The following is a 15,228-nucleotide window of genomic DNA, read 5'->3' on the forward strand; positions in this document are numbered from 1 at the left end:
TGAACAACTACAGCAGGCCTGCAGTTTTTGCTCTCAGGCAACATGCTCTGAGCTCTAACGTGTATTCCTCAGAGATCAGGACACTGCTTTGTTCAGTAGAATAAAAGTCCTAAAGAAATCCAGATTCCCATTCCAAAGTGTTGGGAAATCAGAGCAAATACCTGCAGTAGTCGGAAGGCAAAAGATAAAATGGTTGAGTTATTTTTTGTCAACCACAGCTAGTTCCTCTTTTTCAGATTTAACTGCATTCAGATGCTCACTTGTCATTCTTCATGGAGCACTCACCTTCCTGAGTAAACAGGAAAAGAGGCGGATAGTGCTGTTTGGGATCCTCTCAGCCCCAGAAGTAATGATCTAATTACTTGATCAAATAGTCCCGAGGGCATGGACTAGACAAGCCACTTGTTTTCATGTGAGGCTAATTACATTCTGCACTCAGACTCCTGGCATCTCAGCTATGCGAGGATTTCCAAAGCTGGATCGAGGTCGGGCAGCCTGGGACCGGCCCGCCCTGGAAGCTGCCCTTGGTGCCGTGCATGTTCCCAGTTGTGGTAGGGAATGATGAGAGGGGAAAGTCAGATGTAATGACGCCAAGGACTTTAAGATTTAATTGCAGCAAAGTACAGGAATGTCCTGGGAAGGCCTTGCCATGTTGAGAATAGGGGGAGAATCGTTGATTTCTATGAAAATGCTTTGTTCACTCAAATGTGGGTAGTGTACTATATGGGATGTTGCGCATACACAAAGCTTCTTCTAGTACAGGGTCTCATATGAAATCACCAATGCCAACCAGTTCTGGATGCAACAGAGGAACAAATCTTACTTAGGAGGTTTTTGGGTAAACCAAAGGATTCAAAGAAATCCACAGGTGTCATACTTTTGACATCTTTAGGAGTTTTTGAAATAGTTATTTTACATTAGCAGAAATCCAGCTAACAGGCCAAAGCAGTGCATACTGAAATAGTTGCACAGGGAAGAATTTCAGTTTAGGAGGTTTCCATCAAAAATTATGACATCTACAGATATTGAAGTTGTGTATTTATGTTAACAATCACGTCTCTGTGACCATGGTGTGTTTCACATCTGCAGGCAAAATTTTTATAGGTATAGGAAGAGATCTCCAGTCTGGATGTGCCTCCATCTTTGGTAGCTCTTGGTGGTGAGATATGAGGTCTCTCTTGGATGATTGGGAACCAAGTGTGTTGACTATGCCTTTTTTTTTTTTTTTTTGCCGATTTCTTCATAAACATTTTTCTGAACACCAGAGTACTTTGCCCAAGGGGCTCCTCTTCTGCAGCACCAGCCAAACCTCTGGGTAGAAGAAGTGTCACTCCTTCTGGGATCCAGGAGTCTCTTCTTGTTCAGGTTGCTCTCTGCTGTCCTCTTTTCATCAAATAGCTACTCATTGCACCAGCCTCTGCTTCTGCAAGTGATCGTAATGTCTGCCATTTAATTAAGTAGATCCCAGAAGCTGCAGCTTTGGAAAATCATTTCTTTCCAGTTCTTTTGCCAAAGGATGATGGCCGTGAACGGATGTCGCTGTGGAGTCCTGACTCACTGAACTTAATGTGACTAGTCAAATAGCCAAATTGCTCATAAATATAATAGAGATCCACAAATAAGTGTCAATTAAAAATAATAATCCATCCCTCTGGTGTTCCCACATATTACAAATGCAGATCAATTTATATCTCCTAAAATATCTATTTCTCCTGGAAGTTGTTACAATTTCTTGCTAATCAAATATAACAATAGGGTTCACAATAACACACTATAGAAAGGGAGACGTAGAACCATTCATCACCATTGGTTTCAGAAATGAGCCTGGAGCCCCAGGAAAGCATGAACGCTACAAACCAGGCCAAGAGAACCCCCCAGCAGGATAAGCGATGGTGGTAGCTGCTGCGAGGGGACCTAGAGGAGCTGGAGGGCAATTGCTGGTATTGCATAGCAGGGTTAGTGCTAGGTAGAGGAGATGGGGAGATGTTTATCCATCAAAATACTAGACACATAAATCTCATCTGGTTGCTCTCAGTATGTTTTATCATCGGTGAGGCCTATTGGTTGCAGTCATGGCTCTTCCTCCTCACCCTGAAACAGATACGTAACATGAGCAAGACCCACTCTACAAGTCCCTATTCCTGTCATCTACAAAAGCTGCTGGTGCAAGTCTGGGGGGGAAAAAGGCACATGATGCAGCACGTCTATGCTGCAAATGAAGAGAGGAGTGGAAAGAATGAACAAACCATGAGGCGCTCCCAGGAAGATGCCAAGAGCAATGCAAATCTGCTCACATGAGTTTAGGTCAGGAACTCCAGTTCCCCCATGTAAACACTAGAAAGGAATCGGCACCGATGCCTGTCATTCTCCAGCAGAACTCCTGATGTCCAGTATAAACAGGATGCACTGCTCATGTTGAATGGATTGTTGCTGTTTTTTTTCTGCCCATTCAGCAGTTTTGTAAGTGATCTAGTTGGGGAATTTGGCCACCTAAATGTAGCCCAGTGATCACATTCCACCTCTGTGACTGGAATATCTTGGAGAAATAAAGATTTTCTGTGCTGTGAAGCTGAGTGACATATCACAACTAGGAAAATGCTTCAATAGCTAACATGCAGTTCTGGGCCTAAAGTCCACTTAAACTGAAGTACTTTACACTGCTCTGGCAATGAAAAAATAGGCCTTTAAAATGTGTGCCCCTCTGTTTTGCCCCGAATGGCTTGAAGAGGTCCTCAGGGTGACTGGAGTTGTGTCACCATTGGCATTGCCAAGCATGAATGCTGTTAATAGGGCAGCAGTTTGGAGAGGAAGGGGGTGGGTGTATTTAATGTTTAAAAAGGTCCTGGAGAAACAGAAACCTCAATATACTGTGGAAGTATTGATGGCACACTGTAGGATTAGTTCCCTCTTACTATGAGAATTAGGACAAAATATTTCTCATAGTAAATCAAATCAATTGCCCATCTTTACTAATAATAGCCATCTGTTCTTACTTCATTGAAAATACAGCTAAGGTATCATTCAGACATTTATGGAAATAAGGAGTTTAAAATATCCAAGCATACTAAATCTTTTTGGAAAAGCAATTAATGCTGTACCTATCTGATTATTATTTTTTGATTACTGTGTCATTCCCGTTGGGAACCGCATGACTTGGGTATTAGGTGGAAACAGAATTTGCTCAGGATCACATGCCTTGCCTGGAAGAAGGTTTCCATCAAAAATTAGGTTGTAAACAAATATGTAAAGCATGTATAGGTGGAGCTTATTCAAGTTGTTAGTGGTCAGGTGTCCATACCCCTGGGCTCCTTCGTTTCCGGAGATGACGCCACGCAAGCCATATAAAAAGGTTTGCATTTTGATGCCCACATCAGTTCATTTGACTTCTCCCTCACTCACTTGTGTTGGTGAACTGGTAAGTCTTTCTTGGATTTATCAGGGAATAATATGATAACTGTGCTACTCGGTTGTTCTGGTCAAAAGAATATACTAGCTATCACAGGAGAGCTTTGCTTCAAGTGTTCCTGTTCCAGGATTTTGTCTTGGGATAGGGGGGGAGAAATGTTTGACTCTTTTAGAGTTTGCTCTTCCTTAAGTAGCTTGCAAACGTCCTGTCACCTCTTGAGAAACTATCTGCCTCTTATCCTCCTTCATATTCAATCTTCATTAATTTATTTAAACCTCATTAAGTCAGGAAATTATATAAATTACTGGATGCTGCAGAGTAAGACCTGGGACTTCAAAAGAGATGGCTGGGAAGAAGCACTGTCAGTAAGAAGGAAGCTGCAGGACACCTGAGGGCTGCACTGCAGGAGGCATCTGGGAGAAATCAGGATGAGGAATTAAATCAGAAATAGGAGCTGCAGCCTCTGGCCCAACCCTTCCCTTATGAAGGGATAAGCCCATTAATTTTGATGCAACTCCAATGATGAACCACGATATACAGCAGGGAGAGTGTCTGAACTTGTGGTCTTTGGGCTTTATCCTCTGGGATTAGCAGCTCAACGTCTACACAAACAGGGGTGTGCTCTGTGATGTGTTTGAGGAACTGAAAAACTGGGGGCTCTGGAACATCTGACAACTTAATTAAGAAAACAAGGAAATAGACTATTTTCATGTTATGGCTTCTTCGAAGTTAAACTGTGTGCAACTGTTAAGGGTTTATGGTTGTAGTTTCTCTAACAGCGATGCTTGCAGGTTCCCAAGAAAGGAATAATCTGGTAGTGCTAGTTGTATGTATTTGAATGCAGAAATCATTCACACATGCAACTTTTTCTAAGAGACCTCTTCTGAGTCCACCAGCTAACTGCTATTTATGTTTTAAGGGCTTAGGTTGGGAATTGTGGCTTACGGAGAAAAGACAAATGTCCTGATCTTGTCTCTCTCTTGTCTTTGCCTCCAGCTTTGCCAGCACCCCAGAAGGATGTCTTACTACGAGCAGTGCAAGCAGCCCTGCCTGCCCCCTCCCATCTGCGTGCAGAAATGCAACCAGTGTGTGGAGCCCTGCAAGACAGTGTGCGTGGAGCCCTGCAGCAACATCTGCGTGAAGCCATGCTCCACGCAGTGCGTGGAGGTCTGTGCCCCTAAGTGTGTGGATGTCTGCCAGGCTCCCTGTGCCTCCGAGTGCACCACGTGCTGCACCACCCAGTGCGTGGAGCCCTGCAGCACCCAGTGCACCACCCAGTGCACCACTCAGTGCGTGGAGCCCTGCAGCACGCAGTGCGTCGAGGTCTGTCCCCCCACATGCATCGATGCCTGCATAAAGCCCTGTGCCACCCAGTGCCCGACCCACTGCACCACCCAGTGCGTGGAGCCCTGCATCAGCCAGTGCAGCACCAAGTGTGTGGAGCCCTGCCCGCCAGCGTGTGTGGAGGTGTGCGCTAAGAAGTGTGATACGTGCGAGACCGTGTGCCTGGAGCCGTGCGGCACCGTCTGCTCTCACCCATGCTAATTGCCTTAATTGAGTGGGCCTTGCGAGCACCCCCAACACTTCGGTGCATTGCAATATCCACGGGCTCATGAGCATCCATGGAATGAAATACAGATTACAGACCCACCTGCGACGTACCAAGACCTCTCCCGATATGGTTATCCCACATTTTCTTTGACTTGGAAAATATTTCTCTGAATTTTTCCAGCCTGGACCTTTTCTTCCTATGCTACTTCTGCTACTTCTACCTCAGCGCCTTTTACTTGATAACTGCGGTTGACCATTGTTATACCACGGGGCATCTTGGGAAGATATTCTGCAGAGGCTGTGCTGTGAGCAGTTGGTGTTGGAAGATGTCTCCCCTTCTATTCTATAATTCTCATCTTGTCTTTTAATGCATGTCTTCTTGCCTTTCAATGTCTATGTGCAACAATAAAAATTGACCATCGATGGCATGATGTGTCTTCTGTCTTTCTTTTGTCCCCCAATTCCTGTGTCTTTGGACCCAAGAACATCTTCCTTTAGTTTCCTTTTAAAAAGCTGGTGTGGCTGTAGAGGATTTGTGTCTAAAATGCAGTGCTGTGAACAGAGAGAGCATGCATTAAAACGTTGAACAATATTAATACCATAAACAAAACATCAGCTGATGAACACTTTCCTGACAGATATCACAGTTCTGTTCTACCTCAGAGTAATGATACAAAATTATTTTTGATCTTTATGTCTCTGGATTTTGGGGCCAAATCTTAGGAACTGTTAAAACATGAATTTAAGCGGAAGAAAGCCCCAAACCCAAGAGAGAAAGCATTGAAACATACTGGTGAGTTTTTAATTATTTATTTAAATCAATCTGATGGAGATGAAAATGGTATTTTCAGGGAACCTTTCCCACAATCCTCACTGACTAAAGATAGAAAGTAGGGGATTCGGCTTCAGGAGATGAATGCTTTTGTGGTTCAAGAACAGGTCCTAGCACTGCAAGATTGCAGTTTTGGTCCAAAGTTTGCTGTAGATACTTCGTGCGGCTTTGGGCAAGTCTCGCCGTTGTTATCTATCCATTCCCCGTCTGCAACGAGGAGAAGTTACCTCCCCAGCTGATAAAGTAGTTGGCATTTCAGGTTCATTAACACCTGGCAGGGGACGATAATATTTTAATCCACTTACATATGTATCCTCTTTATCTAGAGACACAATTTTGAAACTGAAGGAGGCCCATTGTCTGGATGGATGTTGTACCCATTTAGATGTCGAGTTTTAGAGACAACGCTCCCATTGTCTTGCATACCGTGCATGTGACTTGCTTACCTCTGTCTCCATGATGGCCATACAATTTCCATGTCTGGGATGAAGAGAATTATTAACCACCTACTGTATCATTATGTCAAGGGTGGAGAAGGACTAATCTAGAAAAGAAAAGAGTTATATTTAGGTGTGTGTAAACACTGTTACCAAATCAGCATCTAATGAAACCTTGTGTGCAGGTGTAGAGAGTTTGACAGTAGATTACTTTTTGTTTTATTTCTGTCAACGCCAAATGGTGACATCATCAAACAGGAATAATAATAGACAAAATACTGTATCTCACTAAGGCAAACAAATTCTACACCGGAACATGCCTTCAGTTCAAATAAACAAACCAGTGGTGGACCAGATATTTAACAGCAAGAAAGGGGAAGGGGAGACTAAGGACATGCACCTCCAATTCTACTGTTGAACCCAAACCTTTAGGGATCCAACGCAGAACTTTGCCATCTACAGCCTCACAAATGACTGCTTGCTGCTGCCACATACTTCACATCAATGCCCAGTTTCAGGCATGGAAAATGTCTTAGTCAGGAAGTCATATGCAGCTACTAAGGAGATTTGTCCCACAGGTTAGTCACCCATAATTGATGTCCAGTCTTCTTCATCCAGATCTATAAGACATGTTAGTCATTTAAAATTTCCTCTCTTTTCTTCTCTCTCTGCTGCAAACTCTGGACCAGGCGCAGTAATGATAGATGTGAGCATGCTGCTCCAAAAACCCTAGAGGAAGTGGACAAAGAGACCTGTTGGGTTGTGCTCATCATGCTTCCTGTGCCTGTAGGAACATGTCGCAAAAGCCCTGACACATTGCTCTCCTATGCACCTGTGGGTAATGTTGAGCATTGCTAAGGTTCTCCTATATATTTACAAAAATTAATGATGTTCGGTCCATGTTAACCACGCGATCATTAAGACCCCTGGTACATCAGCAATGAATGGGCGACATTAAGGTGTGGGATTTTCCATTAGCACCTTCTGCTCTCCTACACCCAGTGGAAGCCATGTCCGTCATCTCTTTGCATATCACACCACTATAATGGACACTGGGCTGTAATTCATAGGGCTGAACATGACCCCACAGGGCATAGCATTGAGGGATACTCAAGGAAGGTTGAACTACCTTTTCCACTAGAGCTAGGGGCAATGTTTCAGTTGAAACAATTTCTCTATTCCTTCCTGGGAAGAAAAAATAAATCGAGAGGACTCTCATTTTTCTCTAACATAGATCCATCCCCAGAAAAAGAAATCCTGCCACAACCCCAGCAAGCCAAACCCAGTGTTTGTAAATAAGAAGATTTAATTCCATCAGTGAAAAACTAAGGGAAATTCTAAGAAAAGATAAGGGGAAAACTTTCCAATTTCTCAGTAGTATAAAAAGTTTCAGTCCCCTTTTGGGGAAGGAAAATGGAGAAGGACAGAAGCAAGAGCTGAAAACATGGAGTGCCAAATGCAGGCCTGCTGCCCTTCCTGGGAGCAGGGAAGGACGGGTCTCCTGCATCTAGCTCCAACATATCTCATGCAGCCAGAGATCTATCCTGGTGATCACAGACAAAATTACTGGGGGACACCTAACCTTCATGCAAACGTCTTACTAGCTCCAGAGTGAATCTGAGCTGGCCCAGAAAACTGAGTTAAGTTGTGGGATCTTTGCCCACGGTCGGGACAAGATGAATTAATAATAAATTAGCCAGTTATTACCAGACTGGGTGTGCCTTGCATTAAAAACAACAAATCCCCCGCACCCAAAAGAGAAGGCATCTCTGACAGACCTTGACTGAAGTCCAGGAGTATGGAGGTGTCAGTGGAGCAGGTTCTGGTTGTGAAAGATTCTGGTCATCACATTAATCTGTTGTCATCAACTCCCAGGGCTGACTTCTGAAAGCGTATAAAAGCCTCCTGGTTGGGAGGCTCCTTAAACCAGGTGGCTCTTTCTTCCCTTCCTCCAACAGCAGAAGACGCTAGGTGAGTCCCTTCAAGCAGATTTTGCTCTACAGATCGGGGGTTCTGGTGCTCTGTTATTGGGAAACAGGATGATTTTTCTTCGTTTTGTTTCTCTAGTAGCAACTCCAACCCATCTCACTTTCAATTTCACCTCCATGAAGGTGAAAACCGTATTATGCTATTTTGAGATGGTCTGAGGCTCCACAGTGGCTGCTGACTCTTTGATTCAGCAAGCCTGTGTTATCCCTCATCATTTTTTCGAGCTGATAAGAATCCTTTTGGATAACCATCAGGTATTTTGTATCAGATACCAAAGGATAGCATCCACCAACTCATTGTGCATATGTAGAGTAGCCATGTGCTGATCACCACAGCCTCCTGCATTTCCAGGGCTCTGAGTTTCACTTTTTTTGTACAAGATGGTAGCAGCACACAGCAGGAGAACAGTTCACCTACGCCTACAGCCAGAGACATGGCTCCTGCTCTAAGGCTCTCAATGGTATTAGCAGAGACGTGGCTGTAGCCAGAAGGGATTGCTATCAAGCTATTGTCTCTTTCAAAAAACATTTGCAACACAGAAATATCACTGTCTTTTTGCTCCTCTTGCAGCAGTTTTAAATATTGCTCTGAGGTTCTTTATGATCTAAGCATGCTTTCCTTACGATTTGCATCGCTTCTTAATCTGTCACTTGAAATATTCAGAAAACAATGAGCAGAAGAAGGAAAAACCCTCTCATTATTTCTCTCCCTCTTCTTCTGTAACCGTTTACCTGTTGGGATCAAAACTTTGTTAGGGCAGTGCTTTCCTCTTATCCTCTTTTATGCTTATATACAGTTATGCCCCAAGGCCTCAGCAGAGAGGCTGAGCACCGTAGAACCCACACGAGAAGTGTGGGGAAGCTAAAACAAACTGGAGTCACAAACAAAAATTGGTGTGAACAGCAGCATCCTAAATGATTTCCAAGTATTTTTTTTGTTTGATTGTTTGTTTGTTTCTGTTGTTACTTATTTATTTATTTACTTATTTATTTATCTATCATGTTTTTACTGGTAGAATTAGATTTTAAAGGCTTTTCATTGTTAGCTTGATATCAAGGCTGAAGAACTGACTGAAACCCTAATATCAAGAAAGGAGAATTGTGTTGGGCTCAATTTAACTGGAATGGCACCTTGTTTTTCTTCCAGGTTTAGCCAAAATGTCTTCCCACCAGCAGAAACAGCAGCAGCAAATGCCTTCAAAATGCCAGGAAAAGTGTCCTCCAAAGTGTGTGGAGCAATGCCAGCCTCCAAAAGGACAAGCCAAGTGTCCTGTGAAGAGCATTCCACAGCAGCAGCAGCAGCAGCAATGCCCAAAGCAGAAGTAGCACTAACAGCAATGGCTACGAAGTGCTGTGGAGGAGGCAAATGCATTTTTCCAAGCTCTCCCTCTGCCTGTTAGCTCTGCCAGAATAGCTGGGAATTTGCAACACACCTTCTTTGTTTGCAGGCAGAAATCATGTTACAAAGAGATGCAATTAATTATCTCGGATTTATTCACCTTCTACTATAAAAATGTCACAGGGGCATTTCTTTCTGATCTTTAATTTGGGACATGCTGCAATAAAATTGTAATTGACCTCATTATTTGCTGCCTGATATTTTTGTGCTTTACTTGTGTCATTCATTCTCTTTTGATTTCTTTTAGTAGTCAAAGAATCACCTTTAAGCATACACATATATATATGGCTCACATACATTTGGGCCCATGTACATTTGCCTTCCAGATTTCCCATGGAGGAAATTGCATTCTCAGACATTGAATATTTATGCAGGGATTATAAAATCTTGCAAGTGTTTTTCACCCTGAACTGGAGCAAACTAAGGAAACTTGGTGTTCTGCAAGGTATAATATTCTGAAGTACGTTCCTGTGGAATCTATCAAAGCAATTAATTGTGAATTTGAGTCCCAGATACACTATAACTGCTGAGAGAAAAACAGTCTTTGGAAGTTCTTAACACTGAAAGGAAGCTTTTGCTTGCTCAGAAAGAATATTTTTCGTTCTAAAAGTATCAGAAATGGGATTTTGAATGTTGCCATTTCTCAGCAGGAAATACTGGCTCAGATAATTGATTTCCAGCCAGCTGTATGGCAAGGCGGGGGAGGAAAATTATCATAAAGGCAGAAGCTGTTGAATGCTATGATAGCGGTGTCTTGCAGACAGACACAAATCTGCTCTGCAAACCAGAAGCCGTGTGTCTCAGAGTGATTCTGTGATCAGACGATGAGGTTGGCTGTATCTAACCTATCTAGCAAGTACAGGGCCAAACTAGCAAGATCGCATTGCTCCTGGCTCATCTGAAGTGTGGGAAAAGCTTGTCTGCCTGTACTTGCAACCCTCCTGATGGGCACACCCATGCCTTCTGCCTCCCGGAGGTCACGGGGTGGCTGTGAATGTGTTTAAATTGGGCAGACTGAGCACTGGGATAGCTGGGCATAAGCTGATGCCCTGTGTCCTGCTTTGGGATGGGGTGTCTTGCAGAGAGCTGTGTCAGTGCTATTAATTAGTGTTTCTGTGCAATCAGCCATCCCCTGGCTGGTACAGCCAAGGGGCTCTTGCAGGTGCTTGGAGGAGAGGAACAGAAGATCCAGGGTCCTCTGCAAGCACCCAAGTTTCTGAGTCCCAATTTGCCTGGTTTTCAGCCTAAAAAGTGAGCGATTTGCAAGCTGAGACTCCTTGTCCTCTTCATAAGCAGAAGATATTACAAGTCTCCACAATTCAGTATTCAAAGTCATTTTTATTGTTGATTTTCACAGTGAAATAAACCTGGATACAATATCAGCCTAAAATAATTAGAGTTAAGCACCAAACACATAAGCAACAGCACTGTGTGGTGAAATATGTTCCAGGGTGTAATTCTGACAGCAACGTGTATGCCGCCTCCTTTATCCTGTCTAACAGCTGGAAGCCATGCATGAGGTTAAACTATTTCAAAACATGTCTGGGTTGCATTTAATTATCTATATCTTTTCCATAAATACTCTCAGCTCAAGCTGCTCTTTACACATCCTAGAAAATCAGAGGCGAGCTCTCTCAGGAAAGCGCTGATGACTACCAGCTCAGCTAAGCAGATAATTAAGAGGTGATGGCTCTTTTGTAAAAATCTTTCGTTTCCCCTAGCTGAATGGATTTTTTTTATTGCATAAAATATTTAGCACTGTGGATTCATGATTCAGAAAGCCTTCTTGCCATCAACCAGAACCCCTTAGCGGCAGGTTCTGCAGAAAACTCAAATCCTATTATTAATAGGCAAAAGCCCTAAATGCAAGGTGGGAGATGGCATTCGCATGCAGGGAGTTGGGGGGGGTAGGGGGGGATGCATGAAAACCAGGAGGCAGTGTGCAGGTCTGCAGGATGAGCTGGCTCATTGGGTTGAGTTCAAGCACTTAGCTTAATGAACCCTGGCTCCAGCCTGCCATCATGCTCTTTGGTTTCTCTCCAGGTGTTTGAAAGCCATGAATGGTTGGGAGAGGGCAGAGATTCAGGTTGCTGGAAAGTCGAATGCACATGCCTACACCACCACTCGAAGCCTTCCTATCTATTAACAGTCCTGATGTGTCGGTTAGTGTATGGCTGTTAGTACGGGATAACACTAGCGTTAGTGGGGGGAGTTGGGAGCTGTGCTTCTTAACAGAAATTCTGCGGTGAAAAGGGTGTTGGAAAATGACCTTTGTGAGACACGGGGAGAGGAGGTCTTGCATCCTGCTTCTCTCTTCAGGGCTTCCCTTGTCAGCTGCAAGTTACTTCTGCATCAGTGGCCACTGGTTGGGCTGCTTCACCTGCTGCTGCTCGATGGGAGGATGCTTCTCGGGAAGGGAGCACTGCTCCGGCTCAGGGGTCAGCACCGGGATCTCCTTGCACTCCTGCTTCTGGGCACATGGTTCAGGGTCAGAGCATTGAACAGGGACAGGCACCGGGATATCCTTGCACTCCTGCTCCTCCTGGGGACATGGGGTGGGCACTGGGATCTCTTTGCACTCCTGCTTCACCTGAGGACATGGTTCAGGGTCAGAGCATTGAACAGGGACAGGCTTTGGGATCTCCTTGCACTCCTGCTTCTCCTGGGGACATGGTGCAGGGTCAGGGACAGGCACAGGGACCTCCTTGCATTCCTGCTTCTCCTGGGGACATGGTGCAGGTTCAGGGCATTGAACGGGGATTGGCACAGGGATCTCCTTGCACTCCTGCTTCTCCTGGGGACATGGTGCAGGTTCAGGGCATTGAACGGGGATTGGCACGGGGATCTCTTTGCATTCTTGCTTCTCCTGGGGACATGGTGCAGGTTCAGGGCAGATAACAAGGGTGGGCTCTGGCATCTCTTTGCATTCTGATTTCTCCTGGGAGCATGAAATAGGCTCAGGGTGTGATACAGGAGGGAAAGTTGGTGGTAGCTTGGTTTGCTGCTGCTGCTGCTGTTCCTGGGGTGGACACTCAGGTATTACGACCACTGGTGCTTCTCCCTTGCCTGGTTCCACCACGGGTGCTTGCAATGGCTCTGTTTTCTCTGGGCACTGTACCACAACTACTGGGGTTGGGTCTGGGACTTGGACTTCAGGTTGCTGCTGTGGACATGGGACCTGCTCAGGGCATGGAACCGGCTCTTGGCTTTGCTTTGGAATTGTTTTGCTCAGGCCAGGTGGGAGGGTGATTTCCTGCTTGCACTGCGTCTGATTCAAAGACATCTTTGCAGGAAACAAGATTATCTGAAAGAAATGTCAGAGCATTATTGTGTCTGCTAAATGAACTCCAATGGGATAAGGATGAAACAATTATAAGAAACATTAATCATCTGCAAGAGTAAAGTTCTCTTAGCTTGCCCTCAGTTACCCAATGTAGGCTGGCTCAGAAGGAATTATGATTTGCTGTTTCTTTTTCATCCTGTCTTTCAGCTCCTGCTCTGACTCTACCTTATCTTGTTCCTCCTTTCTGTTCTGCAATGTGGGACAGCCCTGTCAGGTCTAACAGAGATGGAGTCACTCCTTTGAACTTGGAGCTGATTTACATTTCAGAACTCTTCCGCCTGTTGCTTAGCCCTTCCCAAGGTGTTAACTCCCTTTCATTTCTTTCCTGGGGGACTGATGAGAGGAGCTGGAAAATAACAGATTTTCTGGTTTGATAGCAGTTTCAGAAAGTCAAAATAATAATAATAAAAACAATGTTGAAGACAAGCATTTAAAAGCATGTGGTATTTCAAAAAGTAGAAGAATATAAATCTGGGGCCAACAGAATATTCCACACTGAAAAAAATGAAATACTTAATTTGATTTTGCCCATTTTGAAATGGTTTCCAGATTTTTCTTGGAATTCAAAAAATGAGGTGCTAAGGCCCCAGGGTGGACCTCCTCAGTATGCTAATGTATTTCTGTAGTATTGAGGGCCTTTACAGTAACTATGTAATAGGCCAACTCCACCTTTTGGTATTGCTATCACTCACTTCACTAATGATGCAATGGACTTGAGGCTACCTGTGTCACGCTCCTGCTAACTGTCATGGAAAAAATTAGCAGTGGTGATGCTGTCCTACATTTCTGGATTATCATGGCCATTAAGGATGCATGTAGCTTGCATGAATCAGAATAATCAGGAGGGATTTCTTGTCCCAAGGTCATTAATGTGCAACAGGCCAAATGATTTTTCCTAACAATTTATGAAACTCCATCTCTTTGGTGTGCTGCTGAAGGTAGGACCAGGTTTGGCTGGCCTGGTGCTGTGTCTCTGGCAATTCCTATGCTGCTCTTTTTCTAAAGCCAATCTAAGGACACAAATAAAAGGTTAGAACCATGGAAGCATGAGTTGGAAAGGGTGTTTCTAAGTCCTATCAACAAAGGACTGGAGCCAACACAGGTCAAGTGAGTGTGTGCAAGTCTGTTCTCCCTTCCCCACTGCACCTGCCCCTCTTAGCACATCTTTAAAGCACATTCATTCCTCTCTTTCCCATCCTCCTAGATCATCTAGATCAGTATCTGGTGTCTCTTGCTATTTCCTTTATAAGGATATGATAGCATCTTAAGTCCAATTAATATATTGGTTAGCAGGAATGACAAAGCTCAAGAGGAATATTTTCACCTTTCTGCTCCGTACAGTCCCTCATAATCACAGATCTGTCTTTTCCAAATACAATTCTTCGATTAAAGTTTTTAAAACATTCATGTTATAAATAGAAGAATCATAGAAAGTGGGTTTAGACTGAACTTTAGGAGGCCATTTAGACTTTCTCCTTCCCTGAAGGCAGGATCAGTTATACTTAAACCAATATAATTTTATCTAATCTCTGCTTCAGAAAGGATCTATTTAGTACTTGACTATCCTCAGATTTACACACAATCTGAACTTGCCTTGCAGAGTCATCCCCAGCCTACTTGTACTACCCCAATGCCAACAATTTCTCTCCCTTGTAGGAATCCTTTGCATATTCAAAGATATCAAATAAAACACTTCTTTAAAGACTCTGCCTACACTAAACCTCAGTAAAATTACAACTGGCAATAAAATTATAGGCATCACAAAAAGGATCAGTATTCTCTGACTTACCCAACCAGTCAACAGGGTGAAGCGTGAAGTCGAGTGGATGGTGGAGCATGGAGATTTGAGAACTTTTATATGGTTTCAAAGCCCTGCCTTCTGGGAATGAGTCCTCCTAGGTAATGAGCTCATTCTTTCACAACTGCTGTTGTGCATTTCCTCCACAGACTTGTTTTACACGTAGGCAGTGTGAAGAGACGGCTTTTGGTGCAGAATGCATTTTAATCCCAATTCTGACTAATCCGATTTACAAAAAACTTTCTCTGTGAATAAAGGTCATAGCCTCCAGTTAATACAGCCATTGCAGAGCCCACTGAGATCAGGGGTCTTGGTGTGGTGTCAGCCAATGTGGTTCCTCTTCAGCCAATGCAGCTGAGTCATTTAATGCCAGCTAATGGTCTTGCCCCCACTTCTTTGGATGTCTTTGTGGTTTAAGACTGGGGGACTAATCTCAACTTCTCTCACCTCCTTTTTGTCAATGAATTCTCTAAA

At 43.9% G+C, this 15,228-nt stretch overlaps 2 protein-coding genes across 2 annotated transcripts; one reads left to right on the top strand and one right to left on the bottom strand.

Annotated features, from left to right (window-relative positions):
* Positions 1 to 3,295: 3,295 nt before the first annotated feature.
* Positions 3,296 to 5,385, top strand: LOC121060875 (keratin-associated protein 9-3-like). Its single transcript, XM_040539058.1, has 2 exons — positions 3,296 to 3,415; positions 4,403 to 5,385. The coding sequence occupies exons 1-2, from the start codon at positions 3,323 to 3,325 to the stop codon at positions 4,949 to 4,951; spliced, it is 642 nt and encodes a 213-aa protein (XP_040394992.1). The 5' UTR covers positions 3,296 to 3,322; the 3' UTR covers positions 4,952 to 5,385.
* Positions 5,386 to 10,931: 5,546 nt separating this feature from the next.
* On the bottom strand, positions 10,932 to 14,889 carry LOC121060876 (keratinocyte proline-rich protein-like). Its single transcript, XM_040539059.1, has 2 exons — positions 14,746 to 14,889; positions 10,932 to 12,917 (listed from the first exon to the last, which is right to left on the bottom strand). The coding sequence occupies exon 2, from the start codon at positions 12,894 to 12,896 to the stop codon at positions 11,955 to 11,957; it is 942 nt and encodes a 313-aa protein (XP_040394993.1). The 5' UTR covers positions 12,897 to 12,917; positions 14,746 to 14,889; the 3' UTR covers positions 10,932 to 11,954.
* Positions 14,890 to 15,228: the final 339 nt, after the last annotated feature.

This window comes from Cygnus olor, chromosome 28 (genome assembly GCF_009769625.2).
Source record: "Cygnus olor isolate bCygOlo1 chromosome 28, bCygOlo1.pri.v2, whole genome shotgun sequence".
Classification (NCBI taxonomy): domain Eukaryota; kingdom Metazoa; phylum Chordata; class Aves; order Anseriformes; family Anatidae; genus Cygnus; species Cygnus olor.